Here is an 18,740-nt window from a genome sequence, read left to right as displayed (position 1 = left end):
AGCTTAAACCTTAACACAGTGAGATTCGGACATTTTATATCTGTATTTAGTTTTAGTTTATTTTAAACAAGAAAATGCATTTTAAAACAAATTATAAGTATGTGCAGGATTACTTTCTTCTTCCTTACTTTTAGATCTGCCAACCAACAAGGAGAAATGTTATCTTAGAACACATAAGCAGTAGAAAGCCATCAAATGCATGACATCCTACAGGTCCAGGTACTGAAACACATGTGGAAGTTGGCGACCACATGAGCTACAGTGGCACATCCTTATTACAACTATCCTCCACGCCTTCTGCTAAGCTACTACACAGTCTTACCTGCCTTAATTCACACTACGATGAACAGGATTTATAAACCCTGTACATGCTTCCCCTGTACATCTTCTTCTTGCAGGAGGCCAAGAACAATTGCTGCCCAAGATTATATTTTTGAAAGATCAGCAACTAAAAAAAGACAGAGGAACTCACTCTGCCCAGCTCCTCCTCTGCTGTATCTTTAGTATCATGCTATGAACAAATCCTGAGCTGTTACCAGGTGGGCTGTTGCAGGCCTAGGAAAGAAATCTGCAGACACAGGTCTCTGACTCTGTTATGTTCCAGTGGGTTCAGACTGGATGAGGGAAAAATGGGAAAGGGGTAGAAGCTTCAGTTACACACCATAACACAAATACAACATAACTATATTCAGGCAGTAAAGAAAGTAAAGGGTCTATAAAGTGTAGATTCATATTTACCCTTAAATGCTCATACGACTTGTCCATATTCAAAGTTATGCTCACAGGGATGCTACTACAAGAAGATTAACAACACCCTGTATTCTGGAAGCCCGCATTCACCCCTTAGACACACATATATAGGTATATGTAGGTAAGACTCAGCTCTCACAACTGTACTTCATAAAATCACAAACTCATGGAATCATGGAATGGTTTGGGTTGGAAAAGATCTTTAGATTGTACACTTCCAAACCCCCTGCTATAGGCAGGGACACCTCCAACTAGACCAGGTTGCTCACAGCCCCATCCAGCCTGGCCTTGAATGTTTCCAGGGAGGAGGCATCCACAACCTCTCTGAGCAACTTGTTCCAGTGTCTCACCACCTTCACAGTAAAGAATTTCTTCCTAATATGTAGTCTAAATCTTCCTCTTCCAGTTTAAAGCCATTTCCCCTCGCCCCCTTGCTACCTTATAAAAAGGTAGCCCTTGTAAAAAGTCCCTCCCCAGCTTTCCTGTAGGTCCACTTCAGGTACTGGAAGGCCACTATAAGCTCTTTCCAGAGCCTTCTCTTCTGCAGGCTGAGGAGCCCCAACACTCTGCTAGTCTCCAGTCGACAGGCATTACCAAGAGCTGTGGGTTGGAAGGGACCTCAAGGATCATCAGGCTCCAACCCTCCTGCCGCATGCAGGGCCACCAACCTCCGTATCTAATACTAGACCAGGCTGCCCAGGGCCCCTTCCAACCTGGCCTTGAACATCTCAGGGAATGGGGCATCCAAAATCTCCCTGGACAATCTCAGTACATATAAAAAATTGCTAACAGAAGACCTTGTACAAATACATGCTGTATAAATCTATTTAATAAATGCAAGTGATTTTGAAAACAGGGAAGGAAAATACGTTCTTAAATCTGCTCTTATTCCAAGATCAGTGCCAACCCTCCCCATTTTATCACAAATGCAGTGGTAGTGAAAGTATTTCTTGAAGTTCACACTCCCAGAGTGATGCACTGCTATCACCTACTATTCAGAAATAACTAGGATAAAGACATTGTTCATCACTGAAGAAATCTTATTCTTATCCTAAAGATGCAACATTTTGAAGAGTTACAATAACACTTTCATTTCTCAAGGTGTGATAAAGACTGGCATATTTTCAGGTTCTTCTCTGAGCTTACTGACCTAGTTGCTTGGGCTTGCTCTCTGCAGTGTGATAAAAGAATGTGCAAGCAGAAGGCAATTCATCTTGCCTGAAGACAGACGTCTAAAACATTCAGGATGCACTGTTCTCTGCAGGTGCTCTTCTCTCCCCCTCAATTACAAGGGAAACTTAAAAGGCACAGTCTTTTGGCAACCAAAGTTTGCTAAGACTGTTTTCGCTACCAGCTATATGTCTGCCTCATGGAAATACACAGGAAAGCAGAAAGAAGCTGAATATAAGCGTGTATAAATCCCTTAAACTTAAGGCCAACATGCAAGCTCACGCACATATATTGTGTACAGGCCTGCAGCCAGAACCCAATAAACTGACTGCACTGCAAATCCCAGCGTTTTAAATAGTCTTAGCTAAATAAAATTACCTTAATTGTGTTGAAAACATCAGAAAAAGAACAACCATAACATGTTTTGCATTCAAGTCTGGTTTAGTAAATAAAGGAAATACTGCCTATTAATGAAGTGCCGCTGCTACTACGTACACAATAGTGCCCACATTTACAAAATGATTCATGGACTTCAGAATAAAATGAATTAAAAATAGTTCTGAAAACATCTGTGCAGGGTCCCTAACTGTATCTTTGGTGCTTTTCTCTGCATTGTTGACTTCATACGCTTAAAATTCTTACAGTCTGTAGTTCCTGTTTACTACTTATGGACTGAAAGAGAAAATGAGCATTCTCATCTCAGTTCTGTTACTGTGGGTTTTTTTTTATTCTTTTTTAAGCCCAAGCTCATTTCTCGATTTTGAGTGAATTATGAGAAATGAGAGAAGAATATTCACTCTAACTGGCCAGGAAAACTGAAACCATGAGTAACATGAGTGAAATTTCTGTATACAACAATTAAAGCCTCAGATATTGAAAAAACACCATTATTGAATCCATTGTAAATACAGAAAATAAAGGTAGTTAATGAGATATGGTTGCAAAACTTGAGGTGATTTCAAAAGATAAATATAGCTTTCCAATTCCATGTGTAATTAAGAAAACATCAATACTTCCAGTGGTAGAATTTCTAGTTATCTAATGCCACATATTATAGCTTTAAATACATTGCAGTTTGTTCACTTCTTCAAATACACTGTCATGATTTTAAATGCATTTCTTCCTTGAACCAGAACGCATGCTTTTTTAATTATCAATGGTTTTTATCACATAATCAAGGCCTACATTTAAAGAAAAACTCACTTGAAAAGCAATCCTGAAGAGAAATATGTCAATTGCATAAAATGTGTGCAGAATGATCTCCAGAACATAGTCAATAGTCTCCATTTCCAGTGAACAGATGTAAACAATACAAGAAGTAAATAGACCTCCACAACGCCATTAATTTTGTCAAGATCACACAACATCAATTCTTCCAAGCAACACAGGTTTTAAAAGATTTTCACTGACACATAAAGCTTGATTATAGCTTTAAACAACATTTACTATTGTCATATAAAAGTTTTATGTCCAGACAGCTCTAAAACTCTAGAAGGAGAAAAGTATAAACTGTTTTTCTATGAGGGCTGCTCCAAAAGAAATGTCTTCTATTTTATGTTGTTGGCCAGTGATACTGGAGGCAGATGTTGGTGGTACAGCAGTAGAGGTTGAACCTTCCCACCAATATTCCATTCCATTTTGTTGCCGTGTGACAGATGGAAGCAGAGGGACAGTACGACAGAATGGTGTCTGACATGGAAGTGTATATGAAGCAAAAGCATGGAATGAAATTCCTCCATGCAGAAAAAGTGGTACCCAATGACATTCACTGACATTTGCTGAATGTTTATGGAGACCAAACAGCAGGTGACAGCACATGGAGGTGGTGCATTTCAGTCGTGGTGACAGTGGCAGTGGTGACATTCAGCAGTGCAGATTTTTACGAGCACGGCATGCAGGCTTTTGTTCATCTCTGGTGAAAATGCACAGCTCATGATGGTGACTGTGCTCAAAAATAGTGTTTTGTAGGTGAGAGTTTGCTCTGTCAAACAGTGCTATTGTGCTCATTGCGTCTGTTGTAGTTTCCATGGAGACAGGAGGCACTGCTTTCAGAGTGACTTATGCATGTCTATCAGAACAATAAACATAGTGCGCAAAGTTTATGCTGAAAGTTGCAAACAAAAATGTAGCATTTGGGCACCTGAACTTGGAGTTATATAGTGATAAGCATCTGCTTATTTTCAATGCATATTAGGCACAAAGAGTGGAAATAAATAAACATGTAACACTCTGCACTTGCTTGAGAGAAGTCCTAACAGTGGTGACATAGGAAAACCTTCTTATTGGCTGATGATGTCATTTAGTCCATAGCAAGGTGTTTATTTGTTTTCAAAACAGAGGGGGATGGAATTTTTATTTCAAAATTATGCTTGCAGGAAGAGCTCAAGGAACAAAACACCAATCCAACATCATATAGGCCACATATTATCTTCAGAATGTTCTGTGGGAACACAGAATATTTACACTAGAACCAAGTAATTCTGCAAACTATTTTATTACCCTCCCATAGATGGACTAACTGCTACAAACACACACTGTGACAGGCCAGGAAGCACCATTCATTCTCTCCTAGAAAAACAGGATGGTGGAGAAGGTGACAAAATACGATAAGGTCCCCAGACTGAATCATTGGAAGCCCTGGACACCAGAAATTTCTCCAAAGAAGACACTGGACTTCTTGAATTTCTCCAAGTGGAGGAAACTGAGGTTGTCTAAAGTATATTAATTATATTTTAGTTTGGAGGGTGCCAGAACAAGCAGAGGGGGAGACAGTCACCACCAGACAGTAATAAATCCTATAAAAGAATAATTACTAATTCACACGCTTAAAATTAGATGGTATCAGCAGCTGCCTCCATGCTGACTGAATGATTCCGACAGATTTATGAGACACAATACCAAAAACTGTTTTCTCTCAAGATTCCTCAACAGAGTTTCTTTGCACACAGAACTGTCTCCAGCTACTAGAGTTAGAGAAAGGCAAATAAACACATTGCTTCTCACGTTTTCTGTAATATTCCTTTCTCCTCTGCTAACCACAAGGGAGAAAAGCTCTAACTATTTTATACATGGGTTAGCCAGTTTTGTTCCTTCTCTTCACTGGTAAATGCAAAATATGAATCCCTAGCATGTGGATCTAGAAATACATGCTCGTATCAGAAATTTGGATCTCACTAAAACTATATTAACAGCTTCAGCACAGTTCAATTCCCCTCAGCGGAGATGCCTAAAATTCTCCTATTACAAGAAAGATTCATAATAATGAAGAAATCAGGTGCAAATTAAGCCACCTGTACTTTTGCATCCGAAAAGCTGTAAGATAGATTAACATTTATTTACTAGTCATTAGTGGAAGATGAACAGCAGCTGAAATCACACTGCACTACTAAGGTCATAGTTACAGTAAATTACTTTTGTACAAATGGAGCTCAATCACATAATAATTAGAATTGCATGATTCCAGATCTTGGAAGTAAGGTAGTGAAAGTATCTACATCCAGAGCTGATCTTTCATGGGAACTGAAAATCATACACAGGGACACAAAATGACACAGATGTGCCTCACACAAGGTGGGAGCAGACTACTGGTCCCACACTGCTCGGTGGGGAATAGAGACCAAACATCATCATCTGTTCCTCATAACAAAAATGGCATACCTCATGGAGGAGCTGCAGGAAGGCCGTTGTGGTGAGGCACCAGACTCCTCACTGCCGCAGTTCTGCCAGCCCACACAAGCTGGAACAAGGGGATAACCTTCTGTGTCCAACAGCATGACAAACAGGAGGTAGTTCAAGGAAGGGCAGAAAAGATCCTTAACACACTATCCAAACCCTTCTTTGTTACATGCACTTCAAAATGTTGCAGAATCGACCATACTTCTCATCTAAAGGGACTTCGAATTCCATTTTTTAAATGTTTGAGGTCAATATTACATGTTTAGTCATGCTGACATTTTATTTATTAATTTATTTTGTCTTGCTAATAACTGAAATGAAAATATCTCTGTTGCTAAGATCTTCCTTTTTTTTTTTTTTTTTTTTTTTTTTTCTGGTTGCTTTCCTTTGTATTATTATAAGGACAAACATTCAGCCAAAGACTAGTGAGAACAGTGCTTTGTTTTCAATATAGTAAATTTGGTGACTGGACAGGTAGTACAAATCTTCAACTCCTAGAACTGAGGAAATTCGCAGCTTTCTTTTGCTGTGCCTTGATGTCAGTAATGAAAAATTGGGGATCTGATGGGAGGGTGAAAGGAGGCGGAGCCAGGCTCTGCTCAATGCTATCCAGTGCCAGGAAAAGAGGCAGCAAACACAAACTGACAGACAGGAGATTCCCTCTGAACAGCAGGAGCACTGCTGTGCTGTGCAGGTGACAGAGCACTGGCACAGGCTGCCCAGAAGCTGTGGGATTTCCTCCTTGGAGATCTTCCAAAGCCGCCTGGATGGGGCTGTGGGCACCCTGCTTTGGGTGTCGTGTCCCTGATGGAGCAGGGCTTGGGCCCGTGGGACTCAGAGGTCCTTGCCAGTCCGTTCTGTGATCATGTAAATGATATTTACCTACAACAAGTGAGCACAGGAAATGGTTCTCTCTTAACCATTGAGCAGAATAAAAACAGAAGCCCCCATTTGGTTACCAAGGCTGGCTGTCATCTTTAGAAAGAAATAAGGAAGGCAGCCCTGAGTATTTCTGTTCCTGCTTGGCCAATCATTTTGAAGGCCTTTCTGAACACAAAGTGCTAGAAATACACTGTCAAAACTACAGTGACATGTCCTTAATTTGTAATTACTAGGCTGCAAAAGCATATATGGAAAAATATTCTGTTTCTCTTCTGATAAGAAAAACAAGTGACACTTTTCTACTCAGTCAATATTTTGACTAATGGCTTACCCAAGGTAAGCTGAAAAGCAATCTACTTGACAAGACTTGACTTTAAGTCCTGTCAGACTTGGTGATAGTACAAAAATAATAGTAGCATCAGGAAACAGCATTTCCATAGGCTGTGGAGAGAAATCCTGAGACAAGATTCTTACACAAAAATAAAAGGCACTACCCGCAAGCTTTTAAAAAATACCCTCTCTGCATCTACTGACAAAAAAAGTCTTTAACATTAAAAAAAAAAAAAACACCACCAAAACAATCCACAAATCCAAGTCAACATATTATTATGCATATTATTATTACTTTCTTATGGCCTTTGCCTGTTTGCTTAGGCACTGAGTGAAACCAAACCCAAGAAACACTCAAAGATACAAAAAGCAGGATTTCCCCATTTTGTTTCTTTGGAGGGGAGGCTTCCATTTTGTTTCCACTCCACGGAAGTTATTTTCAGGCAAGCATGCAAGATAAAGTATCTGACTTTTATGCAGGCTATAATACGGTTGCTTCACATGATTCTCTGCTCTCCAAAACAGCTATCCATGGGTCCTCAGTGCATCACACAGCTGAGTCTGCAACAAGGGCAGTATCTCTGATGATGACAGTCAAAGGAGAGTAGTGGCAGCAAAGCTGCAGCATTTTAAGAACTAACACACCCCAGTAAGGATCTCCAATCTTTGCCATGTGTGATGATTGCTGGGGTTGATTCTTTTGCCTTTCCAAGTGATTCAGCCCTTATAGTGAGCACAACGTGTCAACCGTAGTTTCTGCCAGAGGTAAAAATGGTGGCAAATGCAATGAGAACTGCTCACAGATGGGTTCTCACTTCACATAAGCCAGGATCAGGTAAGAGACTGGGGAAAGAGCAGGATGAAGAGCCATGCTGGTCCACTGTACATCCTCCTCAGCATGCCATGATGGGGAAGGACTGGTCCTCAGGATCTGCCCTGGATGTCACATGAGGGTCCCCTGAGTGAGAGCAAGTTTCCTTCCTGGGATAGTTGCTCGTTTCCATGTTGTTGTGTGTTCTCAATTCTGCTGGGAGGCAGGCTGTATGTGTGGAGGTGGGGATTCAACATCACAGCCTGACTGCTGTATGGGCCAAAGGACAGACGCAAGACATCTCTCATTCAAGTGTGCTGCAAAGTGTAATTGACACAAAGCTCCCCTGCAGCATCCATTTCTCAGAGGCAACATGATGTACTCTGAAGGCACTGTACAGTAGATGTCAAGGAACTGGCTCTGGAGGTTCAAATGTTTACTTATGTAAAGGGAGATCACGTCTACAGGAGGAGTAGCCAGACAATTACTACATGATGTGAGAATTTTACCTCTTTCTTAGAAATTAACTTCAGCTGCCACTTTGCAGGATCTAATGAACAATGGAAAATGGTGAAAAATGCATACCATGTCATTCAAGTTCTTCTGCACAGTAAACGTTAATTACAAACAAAAATAAAATCAATCCCATCCAGGCAAGAGCTGCTTTCTGCCGTGACAAGGATGGAAGGAATACATTTGTGCCAGCTTGTGACTACACAGCATGCTACCAGAATAGCTGCAAAACAGACAGGCGCAGGGATCTAGGAACCCCAGATCACATGGAACAGACTGGAACAAGGCAAGCCATAATCCTATGCTGGTTTCAGCATGGTCACTCAGAACTCCCTATAACAGAATCACAGAATCACCAAGGTTGGAAAAGACCTTCAAGATCATCCAGTCCAATCATCCACCTATCGCTAATAGTACTCACTAAACCATGTCCCTCAACACAAAATCCAATTGCTCCTTGATTGCCTCCAGGGTCGGTGACTCCACCACCCCCTTGGGCAGCCCATTCCAGTGCCTGCCCACTCTTTCAGAAAAGTAGTATTTCCTAACATCCAGCCTGAATCTCCCCTGGCACAGATCATGAGCAATCCAAGAGTGACATTGTGCTCCTTGCCTCTTCACACAGCCTGGTCGTTATGCCCCAGCACATACAGTGAGATGCAAAAGACTTGGTACTCGACATTAGTAACAATCAAGGTTTCAGTGAAGACAGTTAATGACCATCATATTGTCTCAAACCAGGTACTCATGAGAACTGATACCAGACACCTAGTTCAATAGATCTAAGTCGTATGAATCAATCATCTTACCCTATAAACAGCAAGCAGCCTAAGAACACCTCTGAGAGCTCTTCTTGCAAGCAGCTGGCTGCACACCAGAATCTCTCTGTTTGGTTAAAAACACCTCTCAAGATTCACCTGGGTCATGGGACCTTGCCGACAGATCCTTTCTAAGTGATTTACTGTTTTAAGCTAAACTAGTTTTGCTAAGATTTGATCTTATATTCATTATGCAGCCCTCACCCTCTGTGTAGCAAAAAATCAAGGGTACCTAGCCACTTCAAATTCTGTTAAGTCACTGTTATCATGTTCAAATTACCATATTACATCTATTTCATACCAACAAACAACTTTCTGCCTTCCTCTTATGAGTGAAGTTTGCAGTGCCTTAGTCTCCATCCATGACAGAAAGACAGCATTGTGAAAGTCAAAGCAGAAAGAGCACAGGCCTACAACCTGATCGAGGAAAAGAAAGCAGAGTGCAGTAACATCAGGGCTTTCTATTGATTTCAAAGCAGCAAATTCTCTGTAGGCTTCTGTGATGAGGTTTAAAGCCTTTTACTGACATTTTGATGTGTTAGTGAAATCATTCCTATCAGTGCTTGTCCCTACTGAGACACTGTGATTAAGAAGCTGTGTTGGTTCATTTCCACAAAGAATCTAAAGGCATTATTACCATTTACTCGCCGTTCTCATGCAGCACTGCTGTCACTCATCTGCTGAAGCAAAGTATTTATCGTTCAAGCAAATTCCTAGCTGAAAAATTAAGACCACAAGGGTACAGAAAGAGCTTCCAAATTCCACAGTACATCTGGCAATCAACATTCGGCGTACCTATTTTTATTCCTATTTTTATTCCTCTCTAACTACTCTGGGCTGCTGCTTCACCCTCAATACATTCTTACTGTGAGTCACATCAGATTAGAAACACATGCAGCTATGAGAAAAATCATCTGTAACTGATCCAAGAAAATAATAACAAAACCCACGCATATTACACTTTAAGCCTCTTTCAACTAAAGAAAAAAAACAACAACAACAAGAAAACAAACAGAAACAATACAAGACTTTTTAAAATACCGACAGGTTTCCTTAAGGTCTTGTTTAGAATTGTACTGCAGATCAAGTCTCTTGTAGGATATCCTGTGGGTGACACACAAGATCGTAAGCGTAAGTACAGGAGAAAAACTATCCAGGCTTGGTGAACCCATTGTAAAATGTGCCTACGTACCAAACCTATAACTGAATTTCTAAGCCTCTTCCCTTATCCTTTATCCTACATTCATTCACATGAAGCGTGAGCCAGACCCCTCTGCAGTAAGAGCTGACAGAAGTTTTTGCCATTGATTTCAATGCAATGAAGGTCAAGCCTGCTATTTTTCAACTTCTTTGTGGACCATAGTGTTTAATAAATATTTTTATAGACTTTTAACAACAGCAAGTCCCAATGCACAGCGGGGCTAAAATACATTGGCAGGAAGTTCACACGGAAGGTAGAAGTGTGTCCTCCTGCCCCAACTCCAAATACGCACAGCTCTGACTGCCAAAGCAGAAATTAGGGATGTTGGCCTTCACAGCGTGGGACACAGATCAAAAAGGAAGCATGAAACTGAAGATTACTCAAGTACAATAGGAAGCTTGAGATCATGTAGGATTTATTCACTACCAAAAATATGAGAGCCAAAGCCACGCTCCCAGAAGAAAATCCATCCAGTTTGATACTGTAAACAGGACGCTTCCTTAGCTCTGTAAACAGGAGACTGATTTGAAATAAACTGCCAAGACACCTAACCATTCCAGTCCGTTAGCTGAGAGATCCTCGCCAGAAGCAGTGATCTACGTGGCCTATTTTATCTAAAATATGGCACAACATAATTACCCTCTTAAATATAATATAATCAGCAGCTTTTTCCAGGCAATCTTTGGATACAGTCTAAGTCAACATACTGAAAGCAATACTACTAAAATTTCCTGCATTAGTGGGCAAATTCTTACTAGAGAGAATGGCAACACAGAATCGTCATGATATTTCTTAGCACTCATTCAATTTTAAGTGGCAAATTTCTAGGCCCACGGATTCCAGAGCAGACTGAGGCACACAGTCCTTTCCAAGAGCTGGGAACATGCTACTGACAGCTGACAGGCACCTCAAGTTTTCTTAACTGGGTAGGCAAAACTGAGCATTGCTACATGAGGAATGAAAGGTGAGGAGAAGGGACACAGATGGGTGCACAGCTGTGGGAGAACACAGTGTAACAGCACCTGCTGCTGCTGCGCATGAGGAACAGGGGAATGTGTGTGAATGTGGGGGAAAGGGAGAGGAGACAAAAGGGATGGGCCAAGCAACTGCTCCTTCTGGGGGAGAGCATATTCCACCCATCCTCAGCCCAATATTGAATAACAGAATGGCTGAGGCTGGAAGGGACCTGTAGAGGTCATCCTCACTGCCTCCAGAACAACAAGCAGCTGGACACTATCAGATGTTTTGGACTCTGGTAACCTAAGGCAGGTGCCTACTTCTCCTGTGTTCATAACAGACTTGTGAGATACTTGCTTTTAAAAAAATCAGCCTACAATTTGATGTAGATATATTTCAATATAAGGAAGATGATTCACATGAAAAGTCTGGAGCATAAAACATACAGACTTCTGCTGCACCTTTTGTATAGATGTCATTATTAGAATTACAGAATGAAATCCATTCCCTGTCCTGCTCATTCTCTATTTGCCAAATGGGCTTCTTGATGTACAAAGAAGACATATTTTGTAGATCTCTTTTTTTAATGTACTATTTATATCTTGTCTAAGGAAGAAGTGACAGAAATGTAATGTAGTGAATTTGTACATTATTTTTGTTGAAAGAATTTCTGGTTTTGACAATCCCTTTCCCTATAAATTTTTTACTTAATTGATAAAAAAATTATCAGCACGTAAAGAACTTCAGAACTTGCACTTGCAGCCTGGACAGTTGATAAACACCTTTAAGAGTATCTGTTGGTTACAAGTCAAATTCCATAGATGATATGGCTGATGACATCATGTAAAAAGAACCTCGACTACACGGAACAGTTTGGTTGGAATTTCTGCCTAGCAGTTTGTTGTTCAGCAGACTTTGGAAAGTCACACGAAACCTGCATGGGATGATTTTCTAAACAAGGTTCCTGGGCATAACACATTTAAATTTAAAATGCTAATTTGGTAACCAGTTATACTGTGTGCTTCGTTCTCGTGTCATCTGGCCTATGTATTATGTACGAGCATATAACCGATACATTATGAAAAAGGTACAGGATATATTTGTGTATGCTACACATAATATGAATATGATACACAAGTACTGCATGTATGCGTTCTTATTTTAACAGAATATCAGACAGATTTGACATAGCTGTACTCTTGCTTCATAAGGCACAGTAAGTTTAGCTGCACATAGCCACATTCTCATATGAGCTATTCAAGCTTTGCTATCATAGAATCCTCTACGATGCAGCCTCCAGTCCTTAATGGAATTACATAGATCCACAAAGTTAAGCACACAAAGAATATTACTTCACTAATGATTCCCCATGAGCTTCCTATTTATTTCTATTCCTAGGTGCTTTACAAAATGGGACCACAGTTTAAAAAAACAACATTATTTTCACAATTTTCAGCAGTATTTCATTTCTAGGAATCAAAGCAACACAATTATCTAGTTTTCTCTGTAAGCCCTTTAATAATTATCTGGCCTAAGTTTCATGCAAATAAACGTATTAAAGAGAAGCTGGAACTGTTAGGAGAATGGATGGAGAGTTGTAAGTAAAGTAACTTCCACCATGTGATATCCATCTACCTACATCTACATTTCAGTGCACAATTGGAGAACTGCTCCAAAGTGCTTGCTGCTGAGTCAGGGTTGCAATTCTCATGTGATATGCTTTGTTACTCTTTAGTCCAGACAGTTAATTCTACAGATAAGAAACATCATCAAAGTTAAACAATCAAAGAACAAATGGCGTTACTACAGCAAATTACAATTTTCAATTTATTTTTTGGTAATGTGATAAAGCTTGGAAGGTATTTTAGTTATTTTGCAGTTGACACAAGGTTAGCAGATTCTGCTAAAAAAAAGGAACGTGTATGCAACGTTTTTTGCACTCTACACTACAGAAGAACACTTTAAATGTATTCCAAAACTGTGGTTCCTATGTCACTAGTGATACTAGCCATTCTTAATTAGTATTTAAAAAGACTCATCCATTTCTTCTCACAAGAGCAAACAACATCCATGTGGCCTAAATCCACGCAGCCTAAATTGTCAAACTCTTTTTGAAAGTGGAGGGTAACCTTGAGGGCACATATCACTTTGGATAGCCAAAAGCCCCTGCCGTTTCTCCAGGGTGGTAAAACATAACTTTTCTTTCTATTTCTTTCGCACACCAGCAATCCAAGGCTTGAAAGCTCCTGATTTTTTATTTCAAAACAAAAATCACAAGAACTCAGAAAAACTTAAGTTGTCTGATGTTATGGATTTTCAAATCCACTTCAGGAGATACTGATCCTATGGCTTCCAGTTGTTTACATACCAAAATGATCTGACACTATGCCTTTCACTTACACTTTGGGTTTTACAGTTGAAAATTAGGCATAATGGTGCTTAGTATAAGTACACAGATAATTATATTAATAAAGACTTTAAATAAATACCATTACATGTGCTATAAATGTTGTTGGCATCTCCACAATGCTTTAAAATATTGATTAGTGCTATGCTGGACAGCTGAATCATCAATGCCCGTCCTTGCACGAGGACAAGAGGATGTCTTGTAAGCAGACTATTTATATTTTTAATATCTTCAGCAGGAAGTATAGTTGAGGTTTGGCAATCATTAGGACTGATTTTGTACGTGTTGCCCTTCATCTATAGACTTCTTCCAAAAGCAATCTCAGTCTGCACTAAATGCAATTAGAAACAGACCAACTTCCTTTACCTAGAATAGGAAAGACAATCTAGAATCTTGCACAGTAAGAAATTTGTTTTGGCCAGAAGCAAGACCAAGGCTCCGAATTACAGCTAAGTGTATTCAGTACCTCTGGTTTATCCTGCTTGGAGGTAACAAAAAACTGAAATCCAAAGGATTGTCTACTTTTTTAATAAAATGTGCAGGTGGTCTTGGGCATGCCAAGATAGAACATTTTTTTAGAGAGCTGAACAGATCTGGCTTCCTTTGCAGTATCTCTCTTAATTGCACAACATAATAATCATAGTCATGAAACCCAGGACATAATATTAAATTAGTTTTTATACTTGCTGTGCATTTTGAGAGAGACTGTTGGAACACATTACTCCCAGCATATTGTGTGCTCTTAGATCCTATTCCATATCACTATATCTGCAAATACTTACAATGCAAAAAATACTGTCTGCCTCACTCAGCAATGCAATCCACATGTCTTTAATGCAATTCCATATCAGCACTTCAGACCAAAACAAAACACTGAAAATTGTAAAAGACAAAAATACTTCTGGTGGCGTACAGCCAGCTATGGTCTGAACGCTTTGCTTGTGAGCTTGTCTCATGCACGCAATATTTGGAAAACAGTTCATAACCTTTGGCGGCACAAATATAGGTCTTTGGTCAACAAACTCAAGCAACAGTTTAGTTCACTGGAGTAAACTCAGGCCTGTTGATTGCTGAACTGCTTTAGATGCTATGAACAGATGCCCAGCTCCACTGGCCATATCAGAATATGTGTCCTTTGCAGATTAAAAACAGAACTCCTGAGTGCAAGTAGAGAGCAAGGCAGGGTCTAAGTGGAGGTCTGCACGCAGTCTTCCTCAAGTTGTGTTATCTGCTTGTTACAGGGATAATGCCCCACTGTCAGACAGAGCTGTCTGAACTCTGCATCAGCTCACTTCTTCCTGTCCATAGGTACCAGCCTGGCTACCATCCATACAGCACAGTGGAGTCAGTCAAGAGTGAGATCTGCCATTTCCAAACAACCCTCTGCCTGGTGCCACACCCTGGCACCTAGAAGTTTCAGTCACCACAAGGTGTAAAAGACAGCCTTCAGGGTACAGAGCTTAACTGCAAAGATAGATGACCACAATTGGGAAAAGAGTGATTAACTAATGATTTCACACAGCCTTGCTCTCAATCACTCAAAAAAAAAAAAAAAAAAAAATTTGCTACAGGAAGTTTTCTTCTGTGGAGCAAAACACCCATCACACTGCCAATAACGTGAAAACTTTATTCACATTAAGCATTACAGATTTCTCCACCAACTCTACAGAAAAGACCACAGCAGAACACATTGTAACTCTGAACCTTTTGAGAAGGTGAAGATGGCAGGGTCATGAAGCTTGATAAAACGCACAACCATTTTACAGAATGAAACAGAAATAATGGATGTGGGCTTTTATTGCAAACACATTTTGTATTGGATTAAATTTGGTTTCCAAGATCCAAGTAACTGCAATTTTGTCTTGTTTCCAGTTCTGCTATCTCAATTTTAAGAAAAAGTTCTTCACCTCGTCTATGCCACCATGCACTGACAAGGAAAGGTATACAGAAGATTACTAAGTTCAATATGGCTCCAACTCTGAACCAAAAACATCTTCCAAAGTCAACTGTATACCCATTACACGCACTGTATACACACTGAAAAATAAACACTGGCAAATGCAGAGTACAATCTTGGACATGACTCAAGTAAGTGGGTTCTTAAAAAGGATTTACAAAAGATATAAATGCTGGCAACTGAAAGACATTAACTTGAAGACTTGAACAGAACTCTGCTCTTTTTCAGGAGAACATCTTGCATTTTCCTCTGAAGGAGCTACGCTGCAATAAGCAGGAGTAGATCCTTTCACACAGTGCTGGAACACAACCTGCAGATCCCACAGCAGAGGCTCTTCCCCTTCCAAAATCCTACGAATTGGTCTTCTTTGATCATGAGCAGGTGGTTTCCAAAGGTGAATGTCAGTTGTGCCAACGTTTTGCAGCCCTGCAGTCATCCATCGCAGGGCCACAGTTTGGCCAGCATCTCAGCAGCCGAGGCCATGGCAGCTCACAGCAGGCAACGTGCCGTGTTAGAACACGAAGAACACCATCGTCCCTACCATGCTACCATGCCCTCAGTGACTGGCAGTGTCCAGCCACCCTCCTCAGCACCCACCATCACTGGGCATCACTCTGCCAAGTGTGGTTGGCACTAACGGCGAGCACTGCCCCACAGACCCCAGCGAATAGCCCGTTCCGGGCCCGAGCCCCTCAGTCAAGGCTGTCCTTCCTCCAGAAGGAGGAAGGCGCACCGGGAGCTGACGAACGCCTAGCACGAGCAGCGCCCACCGCCCCGGGGGCCACAGCGGATCGGGCCGGGCACACCGGGCCTCGTGCGCGCCGTCAGGGTGAGGCGGGCCGCTGGGACGGCTGCTGCAAGTTGCCCCCAGGAGTTCGGGAGCGGCCGCCGGGCAGAGCCGCCTCTCTGCCCGCACCTCCCTCCCTCCCCCCGCCCGGCCACCCGCACTTCGGGCCGGCAGCCCTCGGGGCGCTCTCTCGGGGCTCCGTCCGCAGACCGAGCCCTCGGGGATGAAGAAGGCAGAGGGACACTCACCATCCCGCCTGACGTTGGAGGAGCGCAGGGCTCTGATAGATCCGCTTTGGGCAGGGGCGGTGGTGCCCTGACGGCTGCAAAAGTTCGCGCAGACGACGGCGTAGAGGAGGAGGAGGATGAGCAGTTGCATTGGGATCCGCTGTGCACGGGACCGCGGCTCTGCGAAGAAACGCGGCTCTGCCCGCCGAGCTGCTGCCCTCCCAGGCTCTGCCTGCCGCCCGCACTGCGTGCGCTGCTCGTGCGGGCTGCCCGAGCGGCTGAGGGAGTTGTGAGCCGGGCAAGAAAATGAAATAAAATAAAAAAGAACACATAAAAATCCCTCCCGAAACAGAGCCGCCGAGTTACTCCCCCAAACTTCCTCCACGCTCAACTCTCCGCCGCGCGTCTGTGCCCGGCCGCAGCGGCAAGGTGAGAAACCCCCGGCGGGCACCGCCGCCCCCTCCCCTCCGGCGGCCGCGCCGTGACCCGGCTCCAGGCGGAGCCGCGCTCCCCTGCGGCCGCCGCGGCGGAGCTCCGCGCCTCGCACCGCCCCCGCGCAGCGCTCCGCTCGGCTGCAGCCGCCGCCGGGGTGTGGGGCGGCGGGAGCGGGCGGCGGGCCCGGCGCCGCCGGGGGAGAGGCGGCTCCGAGGGAGGGGGGCGGCCTGGGGGCAGAAGGGAGGCGGCGGGGAGCCGGGCGCGGGCCCGCTGATGGGCGCGGCGGCTCCGGTCAGGGTGAAGTGTCGGGCTGTCCCGGCACCCGCGGGAGGGCTGTGGCATGGGGCAGGAGACCGACGGAGCCCAAGAGTGGAAGCGTGTTGAGGAGTAACGTTAGGTGAAGGAGAACAGCACGTATCCCCGGGAGAAATGAACGGGCTCCTCCGTCATGCCGAGCACTGTCCGAAGCTTTTCATAAAAGGTTACCTGCTTAGACCCTGAATAAATGGAGTCTGCCTTTGATTGCGTTACAGCCTGGACGAGAGTAGGTCTGAACCAAAGGTCTGTGAGCGGGCCATGATCACATTGCTGTTTTAGTGCTTGTTTTCCTTCCATTAACTACAATATAGTGAAGTGCAGACAAAAGAAAAAAGTTGGATTTTCACTGCTCCCTGATAAATCCTTACCTACTCAGTTATTCCTTAGGGCAGTTCACACTGTCCCAGCCATTCCGACTATGGGCAACATGCTGTCAGTCCCTTCTACATGAAACAACACCTCGCAGAATAGTCGATACAGAGCCATATCGGGACCACGGGATGAAGCCTGTTGCTCACAGCGGGTGCCTCTGGCTGTATGAAACATTTTCTCCAAAAGCGTGCTAGTATAACAATGGAACTGAAACATCTTGCATGTCTTAAGGAACTGGTAGGGTGCAATTCTGCATAATTTGTGGTTTTTATCCCTTTCATGTTCACTCAAACTGGCAGCAAACCTAACCCAGTTCCCATGTGGAAGGCGGTGGGAATGCTCCAGCAGTGCTTCACTCGTGGACAGTGTGCCTGTGCTTTAGGTGCCCAGTTTGGGAGAGATGGGCAGGCAGTGGGAAATTGGCCAATCCGACTGTCCAATAGATGCAGAGTGAGAGGAAGGTGAAGATGGGGAGCTCTGAAGATGTCTTCTGTTCATCTTGTCCATGTCAGCTCATTTCCCAGTACAATGCAAGGAGCTTGCAGAAAATGTCAGCTGGATCCCAGCTACCTGTCCCTCTTCTGACTGCAGCCTCTTTCTAAGATGAGGAGGAGTGGAGACACTGCCCTGAGCACACTACATTGAGGAGTCCTTCCCAGTGCCCTCAGGCTGTGACTCAGCTCCCTGCAGTCTCCTGGGTCATATCGAAGCCCTTGGGAGTTGGCTAAGGAGGAAAAGGAGGAATGTTAGATCACCCTTACCCAGGGGGCAAAAAGGCAGTCAGTATCTGAGCTCTATATAACTCAGTCAGGAAAGGGTGCTGTTTCCAAGGCTCTTCCTCTTGCGGTCGTCTTTACCCATACAAATTCATATTACATGAAACTCATACCTTCTGGTCATTTTCTGTCCCCATGTCTCCTTGGCTGTGCAGGTCAGCTTCAATGCACAAGGAGCAGGCTTTGGCCTAAAACTGGCCCGCAGTTCTTTGATGTGCTCCCTGGCTTGATATAGACAAGTCTGAATTTCCTCAGGCTGACCAGTACACAGAACTGAGGTATTCTACAGCTGTTATTTGTTTGTTTGTTTGCTTGTTGGTTTTCTGTTTGTTTGGGTTTGTTTGTTTGTTTGTT

The 18,740-nt window shown here is 43.0% G+C and overlaps 1 protein-coding gene across 4 annotated transcripts in view; it reads right to left on the bottom strand.

Annotated features, from left to right (window-relative positions):
* Positions 1-16,935, bottom strand: part of PDGFD (platelet derived growth factor D) — a 137,690-nt gene extending 120,755 nt beyond the window's left edge. For all 4 annotated transcript variants that reach the window (XM_042839324.1, XM_042839326.1, XM_042839325.1 and 1 more), the window contains exon 1: positions 16,507-16,935. In XM_042839324.1, coding sequence (XP_042695258.1) covers positions 16,507-16,636 — 130 coding nt within the window. In that variant the 5' untranslated portion in view covers positions 16,637-16,935. The remainder of the gene's footprint in view (positions 1-16,506) is intronic.
* Positions 16,936-18,740: the final 1,805 nt, after the last annotated feature.

Source organism: Centrocercus urophasianus, unplaced genomic scaffold (genome assembly GCF_019232065.1).
Source record: "Centrocercus urophasianus isolate 14NV4802_14NV808 unplaced genomic scaffold, USGS_Curo_1.0 seq_9, whole genome shotgun sequence".
NCBI lineage: Eukaryota > Metazoa > Chordata > Aves > Galliformes > Phasianidae > Centrocercus > Centrocercus urophasianus.
This window is presented reverse-complemented; position numbering and strand designations above follow the sequence as displayed.